The sequence below is a fragment of the Toxorhynchites rutilus genome, chromosome 1 (assembly GCF_029784135.1).
Source record: "Toxorhynchites rutilus septentrionalis strain SRP chromosome 1, ASM2978413v1, whole genome shotgun sequence".
In the NCBI taxonomy this organism is placed as follows: domain Eukaryota; kingdom Metazoa; phylum Arthropoda; class Insecta; order Diptera; family Culicidae; genus Toxorhynchites; species Toxorhynchites rutilus.
Window position 1 is genome coordinate 128,712,880 of NC_073744.1, and position 25,480 is coordinate 128,738,359.

Genomic DNA, 25,480 nt, shown 5'->3' on the forward strand with positions numbered 1-25,480 from the left:
ACTAAACATTGACTACAGTTTCGCCGGCATGGTTGATTGCCGTTATGAACCAGCACAAAAAACAAAGCTGCAAATTATGCGTCAGTGGCGGTACCACGATCAAAGCATTCCCTGAATCACATTAGCCGAGCCAGCTGGCGGAAGCATATGCATAAAGGTTACTAGGTTACTATTTTCAACGACAACTGTTTATTTATTATACTGCTTCAAATACCTTCGACGAAATCAAATGTAACCATACCAACGTAAGTAATAACATAAACAAATCCAAAGTTTTCGTCTTGCCATTCCTCATACGTCTTTTCTAAATAGTGTAAATTACTATTAACTCCACCATCTTGGTCTGGACTGACTAGTGCATCAATAACAGTGAGGCTGTGACGTATTAGCTTTGGAAGTATCAAAGAACGTTATAATAAATTTGTTTGTTTCTATTGTATTTTAGCTTAATGTAGATATTTATCCCAAGGCGCCTAGAAGTATATCCTAAGGTGGGCCAACTTGCTAAAACCACTCTTCAGCCATCTTGAAAGTCTACTGTGTTTTGTTTGTAAACAAAACACAATACGCCTGTGTCCAAGCTCGCTCGTGATCAGTCTGTCTCTTTCACGCTTCGAGCAAATAATTCCCCTTCTGCTTTCTTCCGTACTGTTTTCATATACCGCTCCCCTAACCTACTTAGTGAGGAAATGGCCTCACCTTAGAATATACTTCTAGGCGCCATGATTTATCCATTGCAGCGTAAAGATAAACTATTTAGATTTTTTTTTCTAATCAAAACCTAGGAAAATTGTGGTTCGGTGATTCGGATTTTAGCTTTCTGTAGCTCTCCGATACCTCCTACCGCAGTGCTTGAATTAAGCTATCAGAACTGGCCGGATCGCTAGGTTTTTCATTAGAGATGTTGATGGCCCTGCTCCCGATTTGCTTTGACAAAATATCCCTCTCGTGATAGTCTTGTTTCGTCTCATTAGAAAACTGGACCGATTCCGCGGATGTTACGGATATTTTCACTGGATTCAACTGTTGCTTGATGTCAATCAAGACCTCTCAGCATCCGTTCGGTTTTGATTTTCCGAGGCATGAGAATCGTTGCCCTTTCTGACAGTAGTGTCGGAATGAGGAATGGCCAGAGCAGAGATATGGCCGCAGGGAATTAATGACCGCGTGAAGGAATAAATATATCGGACTCATTTGTATGAAACGTGGTTGCTCATCTGTGTTTTATTACAGACTAAATGTACATAGAAAAATGTCGTATGATGCAACAAGGTGGTAAACTATCTGGATCAGGATAGTAGAGTATTGTTGCTTCTGCTAGTGGTTTTTACAGCTTTCAAACGCTTTAATGCTGATTAGGTCCAGTGATTTTTTCTAGAATCATTCTTCTTGTTCCCTGTGATGAGAAGCTAAGATGTCTCATATCGGTTGCTTGACGGACGAACCGAATATCTTCTTCCTCTACGGGTATCTGATGGTAAGCCCGTTCAAGGCCAATAGTACTGAATATTGACTTACCGTGGAATGAGTTTAGTAGATCCTGAACGTGTGGAACATGATAACGATCTGGGACCGTCACGTGATTCAACTTGCGATAATCGCCGATAAAGCGCACCTGTCCAAATTTCTTGGGTACGCAATGTAACGGGCTACCCATCAGCTACTAGAGCGACGGCAAATGCTCAGATCCATCATCGTTTGGAATCCCTGTTTGACGAGTAACGGCTAATCTGCCGACATCCTACGTGCTTTACAAGCGGTTGGGGGTCCTTTAGTCACAATATGATGCGTAACATCATGGCTAACTTCTGTGAGTAACATCGATGGCCGTGTTATGATTTGAAATTCTTCAAGCAAAGGCCGAAATGGATGATCATAGTTGATTGTTGTAACATCGTGAAGGGACGTTTTCACCACCCCGCCTGTGGTCTTTAGCTTTGTTGTTCCATCGATGATGGTACGGTGCTTGAGATCTACCATTAGACGGAAATGAGACAAGAAAACTGCTCCAATTATGGCGGTACTAACGTCTGCAACGAGCAAGTTCCAAGAAAATCTTCTGCGGAGTCCAAAATCTACGTATAGGAAACGTGTGTCGAAAGTCGGGATGTTCGTACTATTTGCAGCGTGCAGTAGAAAAGGGGTCGGTGGTTTAGTCTTGTCTCTTCTGGTAGCAGGTAGGATTGAAACATCCGATCCGGTATCGATCAAGAAGGCAATGTTATTAGTCCTATCGAAAACGGTTAAACGACTGCTTTCCTTACTAGCGCCCACCTCCGCCGTGACAGATGAGCGGCTGCTTAACTTTTTGGCACACGGCACACTGGCGAGCATTTGTACCGTACTTCTTGTGGTACCAACAAATTGAATCGTAGAAATTCGGTTGCACTCGTAACGACGATCTGCTTCGAACGTTTCTGCTTTTACCTAGTCCTGTGAGCTTTCGATTTTCTGCTGAGAGGTGAGGCTTTGTTCATCGAGGTCCTCCTGTGTCGAAGATGGCGCTTGCAATGTAGTTGCTGCTACGTGTGAGCCGGTAGAATCAACCATCTTATCTGCAATTTCGGGCAATTTGGCAAGCGTGCCATCGTGAGTCCATCGTCCACATTTCGCCCTGCAGCCAGATCCTGCATCCGGGCTAGGAGGTACATCAGCTTCATATCTCCTAGATCGCAGGAGTTGAATAGTTTTTCCATTTTTGCTTGTGCCGACATATCGAAACGTGTTAGCAACCTCGTCTTAATTGCTTGATATTTGTTATTTTCGGGCGAATTTGTAACCAAATTGTAGATGTGGCATAACACACTCTGATCCACTTTGGCGATTATGTGGTAAAATTTGGTTGCATCGCGTGTCACTCCTGCAAGGATGAACTGAGCTTCGACTTGGGTGAACCACATAGCCGGGTCGTTTTTCCAAAACTCTGGGAGCTTGATGGCTACGGATGCGGTAGTCGCTGCATTCTCCTTCGCTGGAGGCTGTCCTCCAGTCGCCATTTTCCAGATCGAGTAGGAAAACAAAATGGCGGTATTAACGCGAAAATTTGTACGTACAAAACGCGCTACTATCGACCGGTTTTTGCGCGAATATTTACGTCGGGGTCACCAATGTGATGGACAGATTTGGGCGGACACGGAAACCGAATAAAAATGGCAAATTTAAATTTTCGAATTTTATATATTTAAATAAACAACTCGACGCGTGATTACACGTTCGCGAGACTTTTCTCTTCTGAGTTCTTACCCCTCAGACAGTTCCCTCTTTGTCACTGTGAGTGGCAACCAGGGGTGTGCCAATCTTCACAAGTTTCTTTTCAGCATTTAGCTATGTCTTTCTTGACGGTCGCCAGTGACTTCTGTCTCGAGTCACCTGTATCATTATCGAACTGGTTGTGCGTGATACTCGTAGACGCATGGCTTCTACGAAGGTGCAGTAGGTGCAGGACAACTAAAGGGACGTTCATCTGCAAAGTAAAGACTGCTGAATAGTTTATTTTATATAGTAAAACTATTTTAGCAAACCCGTGTGAGTTCGACTAATGTGCTTTCTTAGCGCTGATTTACTCTTAAACGTGTTCGGGCAATGTGGACAAAAATAAGGACGTTCACCTAGAAAGGATTGATTCAGCAAAATGGATTATTATAGCAAGACATTCTACACGAACCAGTGTGAATTTGAATGATGTGCGTTTTTAGCGCTGAACTTCTCTTAAACGCTTTCGGGCAATGCGGACAAGTATAAGGACATTCACCTGCAAAGAAATGATTGTGCTGAATGGTATATTATTGTACAACATTCGTAACCAACCAGTATGAGTTCGAATGTGATGATTGAGCCCTGCTCTACTCTTGAACGCATTCGGGCATTGTGGACAAGAATAGGGACGTTCATCTGCAAAGGAATTCTGTTAATTGATAACATTATAGTAAATAGTGAAACATTTTTCATCAACCCGTATGAGTTCGAATGTGTTCTTGTAGTGTTGAAGACCTCTTATAAGCTTTCGAACAATGTGGGCAAGGATAGGGACGTTCACCTGCAAAGGAATGATTCTGCTCAATAAAATTGCATTGTAGTAAAAAGTAAAACATGTTTCACCGACCCGTATGAATTCGAATGTGTTCATTAAGCGTTGAAGACGTCTTAAACGTTTTCGGACATTGTGGACAAGAGTAGGCACGCCCATCTGCAAAGGAACGATTCTGCTGAATGGTTCATTTTAGTAAAACAATCTTTGCTAACCCGTGTGAGTTAAAATGTGCAGTTTGAGCGTTTTATGACGCCCAAACAACTCCGGACAATGTGGACAAGAAAATTGAAATTCACCTGCAAAGGAAAGACTCTGTTGAACGGTACATTATAGTAAAACATGATTAACCAACCCGTATGAGTACGAATGTGGTCTTGAAGCGTTGAATGATTCTTAAATACTTCCGTGCAATGTGGACAAGAATGGGAACGTTCACCTGCAAAGCAATGACCCGACTGAATAGTTCATTATGTATAGTAAATCATTTTCACCAACCCGTGTGAATTCGAATGTGAATTTGGAGCTTTGAAGAATACATGAACGCTTTCGGACAATGTGGGCAAGAATAAGAACGTTCACCTGCAAAGGGAAGCTGCTTAATAGCTATTGAAATAAAACTTTCTCAACCAACCCGTATGAGTTCGAAGATGCAGTTGAAGACCGTTTTTTGAACGAAATGTTTTGTCACACTTTTCACATTTCAACGGTTTCTCTCCTGAAATAGATTATCAATCAATGTTGACATGAAGTAAAGTCACATTCTCACCCGTGTTGCGAATGATTGGAGTGTTGTCGTCTTCTTCGTCAATTTCGTTGATTAAGAATACCTCCTCGTTTTCTCCCTTGATTTGCATTTCGGCTTCCTGTTGAATTGACTCAAAATCCGGTATTGGATCCGTCTCAAAAATGGTATTATCGGACAGCTCGTGGTCATCGATCATTAATTCTGGTTCCATCTTGATGTCAGTCGGTTCGGCGCTGGGCAAAATTTGGAAGCAGCTCTCGGGAATGTTATGGAGGCTTATGAACTCTTGGCGGCATTTGGCGCACGTGAGATAGCTGCTCAACGGGGATGTGAAACCACCAAACTTTTGCAGAATAAATTCTAGCTTCTGCTTTCGAAGGTGAGTGGGGACCAGTGCGTGACGGAATTCGTTATTGCATACATCAGAGCAAAAACTGCATTGGTCTCTGTTAGTATGAAAGGCAACCGAAAAATCATTTAAAACATTTAAACTACTACGTCTTCGATTTCTATAATGGGGGGGGAACTCTATGAAATTGAAAATGAGGCATGTAGCGATTCATTGAGGGATTTCAAACGCATATTACGCAAAGCCGTTATTGCGATATATGTTATGTTGTATACCTAGTCATGTGCTCCCGTGGTCGAATGGTTAGCGTCCCACATTATCATGCCAGGGATTCGGGTTCGATTCCCGTTCTGGCCGGGGGATTTTATGTCAAATAAAATTATTTCGGTTTGCACTGTGGCCATGCGTATTCTAGAGCTTGCCATTCCAGGGTAAATTTAAGGTGTGTTATTCGGCATAGAAATCTCAACCAAGTACTACTAATAAAAATGACGCAAGTAATGCTACATTGAGAAGGCAAAAGTGGAACGTAAGTGCCACCCAACATGTATACCTAGGCTGAACAAATAGTTCAAACATGAAAACGGGACACATAAGCTCAAAAAATATCAAAAGCAAATTAACCCCGTCCGTTCATAGCTTATTGGGTATGAATAAGCTATCCGCGATTTCTAATATTCAGTCTCACTCCAACTAATGAGCAATCAGCAGTCTCACCTAATGCTAATGTCACACACAACGATTTTTGGCTACATAAACTTCAAAAGCGAAATCGTTCCACGCGATGAATCGGTCTGATTCTTAAACGGTTTAAGATCTGTTTACTGTAACCTTTGGAGCGTGTAAATATAGTACATTGGGTTCCCTGGATTGGCAGCCTCCCAATACAGAAACTTTTTTCTTGTTTAAAACCTCCCTAGGGTGGAAGCGATCATCATCATTATTTATGAAAACGCATGTAACGGGATTGTCGAAGCATTTCTTCACAAAGCTTTTGGCGACTGGCAGGATCACGTCCATTTAGTTCTTGAGTTAAGATGATTTTGTAGAGCTGAAACTCAAAGCGTAGCAACAACATATTTTCGCACAAACTGTTTGAATGACCGCTTAATTGAACTCTTACTCGTTCCATTACATTATGAAACATTTGCGGGGTGTAAAATCGAAGTTTCGAAAACGAAAGCGTTACGCCGGAGACCGAGATTTTGAGCGTTGATAGCTCCTAAACAACTGAACGAAATGGTACTTCATTTGAAAGATAAAATGTCTAGGCGTTATATACTACAAAAACCAAAATTTGTTTCAATAGCCTTAAAATTGCTTTCAGTAGGATATTTTCGTATCCAATATAGGATGCGCGCGCAACGGAAAATGTTTCGTATCGCGAAAATCATATAATTTTCAAAATAAAGTTTCATACTCAGAGAGTTCATTCGCCTCTAGTTTGCCTTCCAAATTGAAATCGTAAACCATATCTTCTCTCGATTCAATCACAGACAAAAAGCTTACTTGAGCGATATTCTGGTGGTGAAACGCATTGATTTTTCGTGAGACACCGACTGGACAACATCGTTGCTGGACGAGCTGGACGACGAGGGATTGAGTGATTCATTACCTGACCTGACCTGAAACGCATTCAGTATGTTTCGAATTATGAGGGAGTGCAGAAGAGCCGGTCCATCAGGAGGAGAAGAAAGGGCGACCAAGAGAGTACCAGTATCGAATATTGGTTCCATTTGATGCATCGGAGCAGCCGCCACACACACACATTCTACATAGATCTTGTTATGACTTTATTTATACCAATCAAACCTCAATCAAGGCTCACCAATCAAACCATCCGGCAATCACTCATTTCAGGTCCACATAACACCAAACCGGTTCTTTTCAGGACCACTTCACAACTTTGAAAGGCTTCAATTGAAGTTTTCTAAATATATATGATAATTTCATACATATACTCATCCGCTCACAGATTTACAAGAAGAACTTTCACCAATCTTGCAATTTATTCATTTATCCATTCATTGAGAATTGATTCAGATGCAGCTCCATACAAATGATCATCAAATCAACGATAGTCCTACGTCAGCCTTGCGGTTATACCACAGGTATAACCCACTTCCTGTTTTTTCTTCATACTCAAAATACGGTACAAATTCATAAAAAAACGGTACAATCCAAAATGGCCGAAAAACGGTACTGTCCCGTTAAAAACGGTTCGTTTGGTCAGCCTATGTATACCATTAGAAAGGAAATTTATCCAGCAATTTTGACGTAGGACTACGTCTAACCGGAAGATATAGGGGGTGAAATGGAAATCTAGGCACTGAACAAGTAGGAAAAAATGCAAGATTTGGAACGCTTATAACTCGAGCATTTCTCAATAGATCGCAAAGGTTTTTGCATCAATTGATAGGAAATATATCTACGCATCTATCATAACGAATAACATTTCATTTTACATGAGATAAATAATTAAATAATTGTGAAATATCAAGCCAAAAATTGTCAAAATGCACTTTGTGCCCATTTTTGGTTGGTCCATTTTGTGCTCCTCAAATCGTACCGACCAAAACGGGCAACCAGAGCAGCAGCGAAATAGAATGAAGCACGATTGGAAAGGAAAAAGAAAAAAATGAACGAAACATTGGTCGCAGTCTCACACATGCGTAATTCTCGAGCCAGCCAGTCAGCTTAAAAATCCCCGCTCCGCTGCCGTAACGATCATTCTTTGTGTGGACACCGACTGGACAACATCGTTGCTGGACGAGCTGGACGGCGAGGGATCGAGTGCCTCATTCTTTGTGTGGACACCGACTGGACAACATCGTTGCTGGACGAGCTGGACGGCGAGGGATCGAGTGCCTTTCTCAAGGCAAGAGGGCGGAGGTGGTAGCGCTGGAGTAGAGTAATAGAGTAGAGTAGAGTTTTCAAAGGGCCTTTCTCAAGGCTAGAGACGAATGAACTGCAAAAGTTTAAAGTCTCTATAATACAAGAGCTTCCTTCCTTCCGTAACGATCATTCTCATTCAAACCGTACACCACATTAGTTCGCATCACAACACATCAACAAACCAACCCAAGCAGCCATGTCTGGACATGGCAAAGGAGGAAAAGTGAAGGGAAAGGCAAAATCCCGCTCGAACCGTGTTGGTCTGGAGTTCCCCGCAAGGGTAGCTAGGCCGAGCGCGTTAGTACCAGTGCACCAGTCCACCTAGCCGGCGTTATATAGTTTCGGCCGCCGAAGTGATCGAGTTAGCTGGCAAAGCTGCTCGCGACGATAAGAAAACCCGCATTCGGAACAGAACACATTCGGTTCGGTGGACATCAAGACAACAGGCAGTTGCAGCGAGTGGCGAGTGGCAAACGCAATCGCAAAACGGCAGCTGGTAGCAGAAGAAAAAAGTTTGTTCTTTATACAATCTGCTTTGGTGGCAAATCCAGAACAAGGCGGCATCGAGGGCGTCCGAAATGGGTTTTTTCAAAACCACCACGTACCACGTACAAAGTTTTCTAAATTGGAACCATTCCATAAAACTAAGCGCCGTGTTTTCAGGGCCATTAAACCATTCAAAAAAGAGTTTACGAAATACAGTTCAATGCTTTCTAAAATAATATCCAAAATAATAATAAAACACAAATTGATTTTATCATAATTTGTTTGCCAGGATCTGATGAGTATGTGAATTTGGCAGTTGTTCTGAGCTTATTGATAGTTGGGGACTTTCCTGATTATTCAATTTTCACCAATTCTTAAATTGTTTCCATATTGAAAGTACAGTAATTTACAATTAGTTCGACATTTAGCTAATTGGACGGACATGTAATGCGACATATTTAGTTGGACATTTTTGTAAACATAGAGATCCAAATTATGACCCCACATTGAAAGTCGACACTGTACCACTGTCATCGCAAATGTTCAATTACAGGTTAAAATCGCCTCCAATGCGACACTGAGTGGTGCTTCGGCACGTCGCATTGAATGTAATTTACTGTACAACATGTCACAAAGCTGGATGGGAAGAAATTTTCCAACTGTGAAAGCTGTTGCGAGTGGCAACAAATTGCTAAACAGGAAGGTTTAGCCGAACTAGATGGGGATATCGAGTGATATCAAAACAATAAACTCTTTAGATTGAAGATAATTTTGTGATCCTGAAAAGGACCCTTTTTAGCCTGCATGTGAATCCAACGAGTGAACAAATCGTAATGAATGTATTTTTTTGCCATCGCTGCCTTTTAACGCTCATTCGTTCGTCTCGTTGGACTCGCCCCTTTGGCTGAGTCTGCCGATTTGTCTCTATCCTGTGAGTGTGTACCGCTAGAGTATAAAACATGCGGACCCCAAAAAAATATCTTATTTTCTTTCAAACCGTAAACCCGTGTGGTTGTACGGCATCGTTTAACATCGCATCGCATCACACCATAAAAAGAAAACAAGCAGCAACGTGGACGTGTGGACGTAACAAAGGAGGACAAGTTAAGAGAAAGGCAATGTCTCACTCGAACCGTGCAGGACTCCAGTTGGTCGCATTCACTGATTGCTCAGCAAGGGTAACTAGGCCGAACGGATTGGTGCCGGAGCACCAGTATACCTAACAGCGATTATAGAGTTTCGGCCGTCGTAGTGCTCGAGTTGCCTTGCAAAGCTGCTCACGACAATCAGAAAACACGCATCAAGAACAGAGCAGCTTCAGTTCGGCGCTCATCAAGGCAACAACTAGTTTCAGCGAGTGGCAAACGCAATCGCAAAACGGCAGCAGGTAGAAGAAAGAAAAAGTATGTTTATACAGACTGCTTTGGTGGCAAAACCAGACACCGTAAAACACGGCGCTTTTCAGGGCCATTAAACCTTTCAAAGAAGAGTTACTAAAAGTTTTTCACAATACCAATGCATTCTAAAGTGACATAATATGACATATAATATAAACTGATTTTTTTTTGTTTATGCTTGTTTTTGAACTTATTGGTGGTTGGGGTCTTTTAAATTGATCATTCAGTTTTCACAAACATGGTTTCCGAATTGAAAGTGGCTTCAAATTACAACACATTGTATGCAGGACGGCATTCACGAATTTTCTCGATAGCAAGAACTGCTTTCTTTAGTTGATAACTGATGTTGAAAATTGACTGAGGTTACATCTGCATTGTATAGAAACATAACTAAGGAGCAACATGATGAGCTATGTATTTCCTGCTGCTCTGTTCTTATTTTAAAGGACTTCAATCCGAAGGTCATCCGTCCCTGTATTCACTGTTGGTTTTTCAGAACGCTTATAGCTCGTTTAATTCTCGACAGATCGTAGAGTTCGTCTCCAAAATCTCAGTTCTTTTTCATTTTTATTTACTTTGTTTGCGGAGATACAAATCTTACAATTCATTCGTTTCCGAAACCACAGTTTAAGGTACGGTAATGTGCTCAATAGTGAAATATATGATAGTGAACGAGCTGATGACCACCTATGCATTCCCTATCACAGCCATCATTTTGATTGTACGATATGTGTATACGCCGAAAGATGCCCGACGTTGAACATTTAATAAGTACAAAGCCTTCAGAAAAAAATCAAGGATCAAGTTTGTAAAAAAAACGCAAAAACACAACACCAAAGGTTCTTTTCAGGATCCCCAACATGTTCATAAAGAGTAAACAGTAAACTAATCCATTTTTCAGGTAGATAGGTAGGTATTCACGTAGGAGAAGAAAATAAAACAATATATTTCAAATATATATTTAGCAAAAGCTGTCCCCTTTGTATAGTCCTACGTCTTTCCGGTTATGTCACCGACATTACCCACCCGTCTTTTTTTTGGATCGTTTTTATTTCGATTTTACTAGCCACTCGTTTTCTTCCACAACGCAACGAGCAATCTTTTTGCCTACAATTCGGGCGTTAGCTTACAAAGTGAGGCTAGGCTTATTATGAAATATTCTCCATTTGCCGGTTATATGCATTTGTCAGTTGGCAGAATCATTGAAGGGATGATCTTGGATGGTTTTACTCTATTCTCCTGAAAGATTTGACGAGAGCCAGGCTCAAAAGATTGAACGTAGTGGATCAGAATGTTGACTTGAATATCCTGAAGGAAGATATGAGGCAAAGTGTCAACAACATGGAATTGAATTGAGGATTCTAGTTTTATCAAAACAATGACCCAAAGCACAAGGCACATAAAGTTTGCACATGGTTACATTTCAATTGCTCAAAAGTTATTGATACTCCTCCAAAATCTCCCGACATCATCCCAGCAAAAAAACTGTGGGAGAAATTTGGGTAAAAAAGTTGGAAATGATAATTTTAAAAACTACTTGTGCAATTGTGGTTAAGGATATCATGACATCGAGCACGTTGTTTGGTCATGTAATGAATTTTGCAATGAAAGAATCAAACTGATTGCCGATTTAGAGGCTCAAGGAGGACACTCACGCATGCCAGTTCGCTATATCTTAGCTACTCGCGACCCTAATTTTATGTTCCCCATATATGTCTTCCTAAGAAGCGCTAATATTATTATTTAGGTCGCATCTCCTACTCCCACTTGTCCATTCTCCCTTCCTTTCCTATTACATAAGCAGAACTTAAAGGGTGTGTCACATCAAATTGCATCACGGAAAAAACGCTGTAGAAATTGATTTTTTGGGAATTATATCTTCAGCTTTCGCTTATAATCAGATAAGAGTGTATAGATCACGTTGGCCATGCTTCACTGTTAATTTTTCGGAAATTTGGAAAAATGTCGTCGAACGAAAAAGAGCGTCGTGAATTAATCCTGTGCACTCATTTCGAGAATCCGGAGTTGTCACATCGGGACATCGGTAAGATGCTGGGAATCGTCCAATCCACGGTCAGCAGAGTACTAAAACGATACTTCGAGAACCTAACCATCGACCGGAAGGTGAAGAACGGCAAAAATGGATGCTCCGTCAGTGAAAAAGATCACAAGCGCATAGTTAAGCAGTTTAGACGTGATCCGAGAAGTTCGGTCCGGGATGTCGCCAATAAGCTGAATTTGTCAAGTTCATTCGTCCAGCGGACCAAGCAGCGGGAGGGCCTGCGTACATACAAGGTTCAGAAGGCTCCTAACCGCGACGAAAGGCAAAACATGGTGGGGAAGACGCGAGCCCGGAAGCTGTACACCGAAATGCTGACGAAGCCGCATTGCCTGGTAATGGACGACGAAACCTACGTCAAAGCGGACTTTCGTCAGATGCCGGGCCTGTTGTTCTTCTCTGCAGAGGACAAATTCAGCGTTCCGGAGGAGATTCGCAAGCAGAAACTATCCAAGTTTGCCAAAAAGTACATGGTGTGGCAAGCGATCTGCTCTTGCGGAAAGCGGAGCGCCCCCTTCGTGATGACCGGCACGGTAAACGGGCAGGTTTACCTTAAGGAGTGCTTACAGGAGCGCTTACTACCACTATTGAAGCAGCACGAGGGCCCGACCATCTTCTGGCTGGATCTCGCTTCGTGCCACTATTCAAAGGATGTGTTGGAGTGGTACGAAGCCAACGGGGTCACCTTCGTGCCAAAGGAAATGAACCCGCCCAACGCGCCGGAGCTTCGCCCAATAGAGAAATATTGGGCGATTATGAAGCAGGCCCTCCGGAAGAACCCAAAAGTTGTCAAATCGGAGGCGGACTTTAAGAGAAAATGGATTTCTGTTCAAAAAAACTACAACCTGACGTTGTACAGAACCTTATGGACGGGGTAAAGAGGAAGGTTCGAGCATACGGGCTTGGGCTCGAAGTATGAATAAAAAGAAAATGCCAAAAGTTGTTTAATAGTTTTTATTTTACTGTCTAAAATTTTCAAAAGGATCGGTCTACTGGGCGAATTTCTACAGCGTTTTTTCCGTGATGCAATTTGATGTGACACACCCTTTAGTACCCGTTGAGATAAGATCATTACAGGAGCTATTAACATAGCAAGGAGGCACTCACTACCAAAGGATACCGTTGCTACATCAACTGGCGATGTAGTTGTTACGATCCACCACAGGCAAGAATAATACCGACGAGGCAACGAAGGAATAAATTATATTTTTCCTATATTGTTCTGTAGTTTTAGCTAATTAGACTTAAGTTAATGATTCTGTAGTTATAATATATTCAAACAGTTCAAAAATGTGCTGCTTGATAATGGCTCTTTATCCACTTGAGCCTAATTAAATAAAGAAAAAAAAACTACAGTAAAACCTGGTTTTGTGCGGTTTTATTTGTGTGATTTTTTTTTGTGCGAATTTAGGTCTTGTGCGGCGTATGAAAAGAAGCATATTTGACGAAGTTATCGTCCATTTAGTTTTTGTTATGGTTTATATGCATTTCAGTGCGAAAAAAGCATATTTGCGTCTGAATTATCCACTTCTGAAATCATTCTCCTCCTCTCATCAAATGCTCTAAGTTTCTGCATGACATGATTTCTAACAGCAACACGTTTCGACATGCAACAAAAGCACAAAACAGCCACGCGCAACCGAAAAGGCAAAGTGTCCCATCGCAAAGCAGGGAAACAAAAGCAAATTGAACGGTGAATGGCGTGGATTTCAGTTGTTTTCTTGGGGGAAACTTTTTTTATGCGGTTCCTATCTACCGCATAAAAAAATGTGTACCGAACACGATTTTTTAAGCTGCTGGTGAAGTTTGGCACGATTTTTTATGCGACTTTTTTGGTGCGGTCACTATCCCCCACACAAAAAAGGTTTGCCTGAATACACAAAAAAAAACGTAGAGAATGGCTAAATTCAGCTAAAGACAAGAGTTGACATATTAAAGATGAAATTCTGAAATTGACCAATTCCTTCGAATTCGAATTGAAATTTCAACCATCGTACGAATATTAGTTTAAGTCAATTTTGAAACATTCGCACATACATTCGCCATTCTTAGAGAAAAAGAAACCATTTTTCTGGAAACAGATAGCAAACCTTTTCACTCTCATAAGATACTATAACTTTATCTAAATAGAATGTTCCGAAAGCTTATTTACGACTTTCAAAAGAAGGGAAAAGAGATCCGCTTGATGGGGATACGAGCTCGAGTTTGTATCAGTGTATGCTCTACGATGAGAACTCATGTAAACAGTTAAATTTCTGTAATTTTTTTCAATGGAAACGCACCCTAATATATACCAACAGATTTAAGAGACGAAAATGCAAACATGTTTCGTAAACATTTTCTCAATTAACTTACAAATTGTTGCTAACAGTGGCCATCTCACTCCGATTTTCTTTTCATTCGGAAACTGTCGAAATAGAAAAGTTAAAATTATATTCCTAGAGTAAACACTACACACTATGAACAGTTCCCTGATCCTTCGAGAATCACAAATGTCAAATGCGCTGGCTTGAGTGGTTTGTTTACAAAACATATCTAGACTCAACAAGCAGTGTTATTCATACAGGTGTGAAGTAGTGAGCGAAGTGTGTTTGAATTGGTACATTCTTAGATAAAAAATGTGATTAGTTAATTTTTGACGGACGAATTTACATTTATTCTTTTTACATTTAAATTTATTCATTACTATCAACAGGCCTGAGCATGAGTGCCCTAATGATACTAATACTACAAGGCTAATATCTACCTAAAATTATACCTAACTGGAGAGAGCGGTCAAGTATGCCTTTTTCGAGCACGCACGAGATAAGTGAAAGTCATAAGACAAGTAGCAACGGTTAAAAACACGAGACATACTCGATACGGGTTCGATGTAAGAGTAATTTGTACGAGAGTGTGAGAGGCAGAGAAAAGTTCGGTAACGCAGGTTACGAAGGCGTAGGTTAAAATTGATCGACTGAAGAAAAATTCGCTCTAAGAAAATGAATCCTAAAGCGGACCTTACACGATCAACCGGATTGACAATAAGTGTCTTCAATATCGTGACAGCTAGGCTTTCAACATCTGATCTAACCTCAATCAATATTTTTCCACCTTACACGGTCAATATCGCCCTCAACCCGAGACAACGAAAATATCCGCGATGGCTAGTGGCGACATTTGAGTTTGGAATCCAAACTATCCTCTATCAGATTAGAAGGCTAAAAGGCAATTTTCAATTGGTAAAATTTGAATGAAAATATCTACTTGGTATTATTTAATTAGTTGAAGCGCGTAGTCCTAACCTTAACTTAACCTATTTCCCCTGAAAATCATAATACTCGTTTCACAATTACAGACTGTTCCTTTCAGTTTCAGAGATGCCAGATTATTTTAGTTTGCGAAAATATATGCAAGTTATTTTATCTGCAAGCAAATGTTTTTTATTCCATAAATGAGACTATGACAGTAGAAGCCCGATTATCCGCGAGCGGGTGATCCGCCCTGCGGATTATTCGTGACTGCGAGTTCCATAGTAAATCAATAGGCCTTTCCGGAATTTGTTAGTGAGTGGTAGGACCATGCTCTTTTGTTGTGGCCATGGCTTTTACATTACACTGGTGTACACGACCTTATAGATGGATAGTTGATTGATTTCTGTATTGATAGAACATAGTTTTTATGTTGAAACATCTCTTTTCGTGTTTGCATTTTTTTGTCCTTTAATGGGTCATCCGCGATTTTCATTAATCGCGGTGAGTTTGCCCGACTATTCCGCGGATAATCGGGATTCTACTGTCATCTGTGATTTTCCCAGATTTTCTCATTCTCCAAATTTTATAGCGGAGTGTGAAGAAACACACAACCCGCTCACTAGCGCAAAGAATGTCCGAGTTCAACGTTAAAAACAGGAAGTGGGTTATATCTATGGTATAACCGCAAGGGTGACGTAGGACTATCGTTGATTTAGAGATCATTTGTATGAAGTTGAATCTGAATTCATTCTGAATGAATGAATATTTGGAAAACTTCGAAAACGAGAGCGTTACGTTGGAGGCACAAGGTTTTATGCATCCAATATTGGATACGGAAATATCCTACTGATGGGGAAGAATAATCTTCAGAAGCTATCCTGTTGATTGCGATTGATTGAAAAACCACAAAACCAAATGTATTTGGTCACAGTGTTACATGGATAGAAAACATTCAATTAAACTCTTTCACATGAATATATTTTGAAAATTCCCAGAGGAACTGGCAGATTATTTTCAGTAACGATTAGTTATTTCCACATTTTCCTCGATACTGGAAGCCCACCAGTGGTTAATGCCAACTCGATAACCACCTGTTAATAGCACTTGATTGAAACATATTTGGTCACAGTGTTACATGGATAGAAAACATTCAATTAAACTCTTTCACATGAATATATTTTGAAAATTCCCAGAGGAACTGGCAGATTATTTTCAGTAACGATTAGATATTTCCACATTTTCCTCGATACTGGAAGCCCACCAGTGGTTAATGCCAACTCGATAACCACCTGTTAATAGCCGCGCGTGTATGTGTGTGTAGCGATGTCTTCCCAGGGAACCGTTTGTGGCATCACTCTCCTCCTGATAGATTCCCTTCTGGCCTAGGGTGCACAAACAGGCTCTTGGTGACACCGTTCATCCGCGCTTTCATGATAAATAAAGAGCTTCACCGCAACAGCGACAACATGCTCCAATCGCTGTTCAATTAGAACTGAGTGGATTTCCGAGCGCCGCTCGCTTATATACCGATTGGTGATTTCAATAGCCTGTTTTGAAAGCAATTTTAAGACTATTGAAACAAGTTTTTGGATCAAAAAGTAACAAGTATATAACGCGTAGACATTTTATCTTTCGAATGAAGTGTTTATCATACCATTTCGTTCAGTTGTTTAGGAGCTATTAACGCTCAAAATCTCGGTCTCCGGCGTAACGCTTTCGTTTTCGAAACTTTGATTTTACACCCCGGTATAGAAATGAAAGACGTAGTCCTACGTCAAAAATTCCTAAAACGTTGTTAAGTTTCATCCATTCTCTCACCATCACATTGTCAGTTTACTTTGAAGTTTTGATTTGTATCGTGAAAAGTACCGTATTTTGCTATTCAAAGTATCGGTTTTCCAAACCAAAAGCTTCCATTTATGATTCCTACAATTTCAGTACTTTATTAATTTTAATTGCAGTCGCAAAAAAGACTAACAAAAATTAAATGTGCGCTTGCATATCTGGCAACTCAGTCTGGAAGTTCGTGAGGTAAAACGTCAACATCATGCATCCATATGAAATGTCACGATATTGATGCTCGAAAATCAGAAAATCCGGATTTCTGCGTCGTCGGCCATGTTCAGCTGTCATTATGCTCTCAAATGTCATCATATTGTCAATAAAGTTGACCGTGTAAGGTCCGCTTAAGACCCTAGATGCCTTGGTGATGATGTACGAGATATGATCGCGGAACGTTAGCTCAGAATCTAGGACGATACCAAGGTCATTGATAGTCATAACACAGTTTGAGGAGTTATTGCGTATTTTATACGAAAATGTAATAGGCGATCGTTTTCGCGTGAACGATATGACTGAGAACTTTGCTGGATTTAAAATCATTCCATTTGTTTCGCATCATTCAGAGAACATATCGAGTTGTTGCTGAAGGAATATCGCATCATCGTCACTATTGACCTTGTAAAACAATTTAAAACCGCCCGCGTAAGCAAGTTTGTGACACTTTACGTAAAAGTTTATATTATTGAGATAAAGCAGAAATATGTAAGCTTGCTTTCAACCCTTCGCAATGAAGACAAATTTACGCGAATTTTTGCACAGATTCGTATGACTTCGTAATCCAATGTAAATGACTTTAGCTAGAACATTTCGAAAAAGCCAATTCCGCACCCTAAAAATGCGCTCATGATTCTTTTAGAATTTGCTCTTGCTGCTCTCAATTGGGTGTTGTTATCATAAAAATGGCTCCAAAATAAATAGTTTTCGATTTTTTCGCGCTCAAAAAAAAATGTATCATGTTGCTAAATATAAGAACTAGTTACCACATAAGGCTAGTAGTGATAATTTAGAAGAGAAAAAAAGACGGGTGGGTAATGTCGGGGACATAACCGGAGTGACGTAGGACAGCTTTTGTTAAATATATATTTTAAATATATTGTTTTATTTTCTTCTCCTACGTGAATACCTACCTATCTACCTGAAAAATGGATTAGTTTACTGTTTACTCTTTATGAATATGTTGATGGTTCTGAAAAGAACCTTTGGTGTTGTGTTTTTGTTATCACTCGATATTCCCATCTTGTTCGGTTAAACCTTTCTGTTTAGCTATTGCGTTTGCCACTCGCCACAGCTTTCACAGTTGGAACATTTCTTCCCATCCAGCTTGTGACATATTTTACAGTAAATTACATTCAATGGCACGTCGCACTACCACCACTCAGTATCAGATTGGAGGTAATTTTAACCTGTAATTGAACATTTGCGATGACAGCGGTACAGTGTCGACTTTCAATGTGGGGTCATAATTTGGACCCCGAACTCTATGTTTACAAAAATGTCCAACTAAATATGTCACATTACAGGTCCGTCCAATTAGCTAAATGTCGAGATAAGTGTAAATTACTTTACTTTCAATCTAGAAGCAATTTAAGAATTGATGAAAATCAATAAGCTCAGAACAACTGCCAAATTCACATACTCATCATATCCTGACAAACAAATTATGAAAAAATCAATTTGTGTTTTATTATTATTTTGGATAATGTTTTAGAAAGCATTGAACTGTATTTCCTAAACTCTTTTTTGGAAGGTTTAATGGCCCTGAAAAGCGCCTTGTTTTATGGAATGGTTCCAATTTAGAAAACTTAGTACTCGTGGTTTTGAAAAAAACCATTTCGAACGCCCTCGATGCCGCCTTGTTCTGGATTTGCCACCAAAGCAGTTTGTATAAAGAACAAACTTTTTTCTTCTGCTACCAGCTGCCGTTTTGCGATTGCGTTTGCCACTCGCCACTCGCTGCAACTGCCTGTTGTCTTGATGTCCACCGAACCGAATGTGTTCTGTTCCGAATGCGGGTTTTCTTATCGTCGCGAGCAGCTTTGCCAGCTAATTCGATCACTTCGGCGGCCGAAACTATATAACGCCGGCTAGGTGGACTGGTGCACTGGTACTAACGCGCTCGGCCTAGCTACCCTTGCGGGGAACTCCAGATCAATCCGGTTCGAGCGGGATTTTGCCTTTCGCTTCACTTTTCCTCCTTTACCATGTCCAGACATGACTGCTTGGGTTGGTTTGTTGATTTGTTGTGATGCGAACCGATGTGGTGTACGGTTTGAATGAGAATGATCGTTACGGCAGCGGAGCGGGGATTTTTAAGCTGACTGGCTGGCTCGAGAATTACGCATGTGTGAGACTGCGACCAATGTTTCGTTCATTTTTTTCTTTTTCCTTTCCAATCGTGCTTCATTGTATTTCGCTGCTGCTCTGATTGCCCGTTTTGGTCGGTACGATTTGAGAAGCACAAAATGGACCAATCAAAAATGGGCACATAGTGCATTTTGACAATGCTTGATATTTCAAAATTATTCAATTATTTATCTCAAGAAAAATGAAATGTTATTCGTTATGATAGATGCGTGGATATATTTTCTATCAATTGATGCAAAAACCTTTGCGATCTATTGAGAAATGCTCGAGTTATAAGCGTTCCAAATCTTGCATTTTTTCCTACTTGTTCAGTGCCTAGATTTCCATTTCACCCCCTATATCTTCCGGTTAGACGTAGTCCTACGTCAAAAATAAAATCATTGGTAGCAGTATAATTGCTAATGCTCGTAAAAGGTTCCTCCCTTGTTTTGCATTTGGGCTTTCTGTTCAATTGGTTCAATTGTTGGGTCTGTCTCAGGAATGTTATCATTATCCGACAGCTCGTGATCATCAAGTATTAACTCTGGTTCGATTTTGATATTAGCCGGTTCGATACTGGACAAAATTTGGAAGCAGCTCTCGGGAATGTTGTGAATGCTTATGATAACTGGTCAGCTGAAAAGTGGAAAAGTGGGAATCAGCACGTGACTCAAATCCTCATTACATATACCAGAACAAAAACTGCAATGGTCTCTGTTGGAATGGAATGTGATCATTCAAAATTACATGCATACAGACTACAAATGTACGATCGATTGAGATGCAATTTGGTTAAGAATTATGAAAGTATTTATTGTCATTAAATGGTGGAGATCTAGGAGAGTATTCGGTCTACAGTGACCAGAAATCTCGCCGGATCAATATAATGACACTAGCAGGCAGTGCTGGACACCAAAGGTGACTATATGAACAAAAGTTATGAAATTTTTTCTATGATTTATTTATAGTCGATAATAACCATATGCGACTTTCATCTTCGTACACAATTAGCTTCTTGACCATGTTATTAGCAACGCTGTTGATTTTGGTGATGGGTTTTGAGGGTATCATACTTTCAGAGATTTTTGACGACTTTTCCTAACATTAATGATTCGAGTTACCAAATCTCCAGTAGTCGAAACATTGGTAGAATGTATAAGTTGTCAGTAAATGTTACCAAAACTTTGTAACACAAATATCAGAAGTAAAGCACATCCCTAGCAGAGGTTAGTATATATATATTACTCGATAACACAAGTAAAGTTAAATATGCTCTATTATTAAAAGTTTTGGTATATTTCATTTTCGCGCATTTTCACTGGGAAAATGTAGCCGATATTGGGCTTATGAAATTATTAAAAGTTTTGATATATTTCATTTTCGCACATTTTCACTGGGAAAATGTAGCCGATATTGGGCTTATGAATCGTGGTTTGGCTTGACACATAGGTTTACCGAAATCTTCCCGTAAGATATACCAATTAGTACGGTAGGAATTGACTATAAATTGGTAACATTTGCCAAAAAAAATGTAATATTTACTAATTGTTTCTCTTAGTGTGATAATCCGCTTGTGGGGAATGTTCTACGGTACACTGAGAGAAATAATTAGTAAATATAACGAATTTTTTGGTAAATACTACCAATCTATAGTCATTTTCGACCGTACTAATAAACACATATGTCAAGCAGAACAATGATTCGGAAGCCCAATATCGGCTACATTTTCTCGCCGAAAATGCACGTATCAGAATTATATCCTTATTATACCTCCGTATTGCCTTATAGGAACAATGAAAATGGTTAATACGCGCTTTTCTCACCAATTTTCAGATATGACAATATCCAAGCTTACTAATGTTATCGAGTAAAATATACTAATATCTGGTAGGGATGCGGGTTTGTTGACAATATGTACAAAAAATTTGTACATTCTACTAATTTTTCATTACCAAATGTATTTAGTAGTTTTCGACCGAGGATTTTTCTAAGGGTAAAAACGCATGTAAACAAACTGTGTTTTTGAATTTCTGTGATTTCATCCTAATGGAAACGCACCCTCATATATACCAACAGGAATATGAGACAAGAACGCAAGTAGATTTCCTAAATAGTTTTATAGTTAAAGGCTGATTTAGACGATGCCAGTCAGCGCTCTAGTTGAAGTATCCAGTGAACAGAGAACAGACACTCTGTTCAAGTTATTTGTACCAGTATCGAACAAGTAATTGGCCTCTAACTGGAACAGAGTGTCTGTTCTCTATTCCTGGATACTTTAACTAGAGCGCTGACTGGCATCGTCTAAATCAGCCTTAACTTACAAATAATTGCTAACAATGGCCATCTCACTTCGATTTTCCTTTCATTTGGGAACTGTGAAAGGCACAAAACGGTCGAATTATAACAAAGAAAACTTGAAATTATATTCCAGGAAGTAAACACTACCAACTTGGAGCAGTTCCCTGATGCCAGGGTACGTTTATGACAAGGTAGTCTGGACCAACATGGTGGAGTTAACAGGTGGCTCGTTATTTACACTATTTAGAAAAGACTATGAGGAATGGCAAGACGAAAAGTTTGAATTTGTTTATGTTATTACTTACATTGGCATGGTTACATTTGATTTCGTCGGAGGTATTTGAAGCAGTATAATAAATAAACAGTTGTCGTTGAAAATAGTAACCTAGTAACCTTTATGCATATGCTTCCGCCAGCTGGCTCGGCTAATGTGATATGATTTATTCAGGGAATGCTTTGGTCGTGGTACCGCCCAAGGCGCCTCTATATATACCAGGTGAAACAATCATATGAAATACACTTTCAGCCATATTGGAATTGCTGTCGGTATTGTTTACAAACAGCTCTGGTGAAAATCTCTACCCGGTCGGAAGAACAGGAAAATCATCAGAACGCTGCCGGCGGCTCTCTACAAACTGCTACAAACTGCTACGACACTATGTTCGGCTTTCGCGAATTTTTGTGAAAAAGAAGGGATGATATTGTAGAATTTCATTCTCATCCAGTTCATCCACTACTCTCGCATGTGAAAATGCAAAAATGGCGTATCCTAGCAATAACAAAACAAACAACCCCAGCTCCACAAACCGTAATCCCCTTCTTATTGAAGTGATGATGTTGCTTCACCTGTCATACATTTATACAAGCGCCTTGGTCTGGACTGACTACCCAGCAAACATTAAATCGCATAACAAGCGTATATACAACATCATATGCCGTAAAATTTGGTTGGCATATAATGCGCCTAACTGGCATATGCATGCGAAAGTGGAGGCCATATACATATATGGCAAAATATTTTCGTGAAATGTTTATTATAGCCTCACGAATCGACATTTTTATTTATGAATATTTATGTTTGTAGAAATAATAATTGTTTGATTGACTTGTGTTGGGCGTGGAATATGAATGTTTAAAATGGCACAGATTAATGTTTGGTGAAAACTGCTCCGATTTTGGTTCGAACTCCGGTCGTCTGGTTTATCATCCACCAGCTATCTCGTGCGGCCATCTGAAGATTAATTCAACAGCGGTTGAAACTTTCGAGTGCATCAGAATTTCATTGACATTTCAATATGATGTAATATGTTCTTTATTAGGATCTAATATTATTTACTGTTTCATGATATTCTTCAGCATGCAACACGATTTGCTACAGTACTGATTCGATTTAAATTATACGCTTATACGACACACAAACTGCATCAGCGTAATATACGCATATGATGCGGATTAAATATATTTTACGACAATGTACATCATAAAATTGATGTTTGTTATACCGAATTGCGACTTAATTTGATAATGGTATATAAAATCGAGTTTTTGCATTTTATGCGATTTCAAATATACACGACACATACTTTGATTGATATTATATGCGATTATGATTTATTCGGATTTCTTGTAAGACTTGGCACGTGCAAAATTATACGATTTAATGTTTTCTGGGTAGTGCCCCAGCAAACATTAAGTCGTATGAATAGCTATAATTGGAGGCGATATACATACAACCAAGACACATTTGTATGATATATGATGCAGATAACTAGCATATACACACAAAATGGAGGCGATATACGTATATGCCATATTTTGTACGCATATAAAGCCGTATATAACGATATGCGATGCTTTTTGGACTGATATGCGATTTGATACGACAACGTTACCACTCAATCCATCGATGACATGGAAAATCGTGTTTTTGCATTTTATGCGATTTTAGATATATATGATCGATATTTTGATTGATATTTTATGCGATTGTGATTTGATACGAAATTATATGTGACTTATCATGTGCAAAGTTATACGATTTAATGTTTGCCATATTTTGTACGCATATAAAGCCGTATATAACGATATGCGATGCTTTTTGGACTGATATGCGATTTGATACGACAACGTTACCACTCAATCCACCGATGACATGGAAAATCGTGTTTTTGCATTTTATGCGATTTTAGATATATATGATCGATATTTTGATTGATATTTTATGCGATTGTGATTTGATACGAAATTATATGTGACTTATCATGTGCAAAGTTATACGATTTAATGTTTGCTGGGGCATCAATAGTTGTAATGCAACCAAATTTTAGGGCATATTATGTTATATATACGCTTGTTATGCGATTTAATGTTTGCTGGGAACCCATGGAAACATGGAAAAAATCAACTGAAATATTTAAGGTAACCTAACCATGTACCGACAGGTTCGAAGAACAGACTGAAAAAATATTTTAGGCATTCAATAATTGAATATTTGCTTGTCGTGTTTTGTGTAGAACATATTTGATCTGTACACGTTGACCAAATTTTATCTGTCAAAAAGAGTCAAATATTTGGCTTCGGTCAAACAGTGTATGAGCACCCTAAGTCTTGCAAGAAATCAGAATAAATCATAATCGCATATAATATCAATCAAAGTATGTATCGTGTATATTTGAAATCGCATTAAATGTAAAAACTCGATTTTATATATCATTATCAAATTAAGTCGCAATTCGGTATAATAAACATCAGTTTTATGATGTACATTGTCATAAAATATATTTAATCCGCATCATTTGCGTATATTACGCTGATGCAGTTTGTGTATCGTATAAACGTATAATTTAAATCGATTCAGTACTGCAGAAAGCGTGTTGCATGCTGAATAAAATCATGAAACAGTAAATCATATTAGATCTTAATAAAGAACATATTACATCATATTGAAATGTCAATGAAATGCTTCACCATTGACAAGTTTCATTTCATAACAACAATGTCTGAACACATTACAAAAATGGACTTCTGACATATTGAAATATTGCACAGTGAAAATGGCAATAAAAATAATTTAAAGTTGAGATAGTATCATTGATATTTGTAAGAAATCGAAAGAATTTAGCAATTTAATTTCAATATCGTAAACGATCGAAAGAAGGACAGAAGAAAAAACACTATACGATAAGAGCGAACCGTGTGTAAGATCCTAAAATAACAATCCTATCGGGAGCGGGTGCAATAAAACCTGGTGCAATAAAACCTAGTAGAAAGGAAAGGAACCGAAAACAATCGCACACATTTCTTATCGCGTTAGGCTCCGTTGCTCTTAGAATGCAGTTATGGATATCGTATGTTTTGAAATACAGATAGCGATAGGTAAAGGACTTGTATGAAAAGAAGCAAGGACGTTTATAGTCTTCTCTTTCTTTCGCACGTTAGACTTAAATTTAGGGTAGATTTAGGATAAACTAAAATTGTATAAAAACCCAAGGTTCTCTGAATAAAGCAAGTAGTCTTTGGAATCGTGTCTTACGATTAAGTAGTCCGAAACCACCTCCATTGAATCGACTGACGAGAGTTCTTCAGATTCAAGTCTTCCAACGTTCGCAGCAATAGTTGTATAATTTGCGCTCGGAGTTCGTGAAGATCTTGTACTCGTTGATCCTCCCGCTTAGTTGATGTTCGATATTTTGATCAGCTCCCGTTCGTTGCTCGTTCCGTACGGAATTAGTGCGAAGGCAGTCAGTTCAATTTATTGAAAGGAATAAGTCTGATTAGCTTCCGTTCGTGGCTCGTTCCGTAGG

General features: G+C 39.4%; 2 protein-coding genes across 2 annotated transcripts; both read right to left on the reverse strand.

The window, feature by feature from the left end:
• Positions 1-1,725: 1,725 nt before the first annotated feature.
• Positions 1,726-2,334, reverse strand: LOC129761433 (uncharacterized). The gene has a single exon (XM_055759152.1). It carries the CDS (start codon positions 2,332-2,334, stop codon positions 1,726-1,728), a length of 609 nt encoding a protein of 202 aa, XP_055615127.1.
• Positions 2,335-3,157: 823 nt separating this feature from the next.
• On the reverse strand, positions 3,158-16,057 carry LOC129763386 (zinc finger protein 121-like). The gene is made up of 12 exons (XM_055762401.1): positions 14,317-16,057; positions 4,797-5,221; positions 4,662-4,745; positions 4,526-4,609; positions 4,383-4,466; positions 4,243-4,326; positions 4,103-4,186; positions 3,953-4,036; positions 3,808-3,891; positions 3,665-3,751; positions 3,522-3,608; positions 3,158-3,463 (listed from the first exon to the last, which is right to left on the reverse strand). The coding sequence occupies exons 1-12, from the start codon at positions 14,337-14,339 to the stop codon at positions 3,420-3,422; spliced, it is 1,254 nt and encodes a 417-aa protein (XP_055618376.1). The 5' UTR covers positions 14,340-16,057; the 3' UTR covers positions 3,158-3,419.
• Between the last annotated feature and the right edge of the window lie 9,423 nt (positions 16,058-25,480).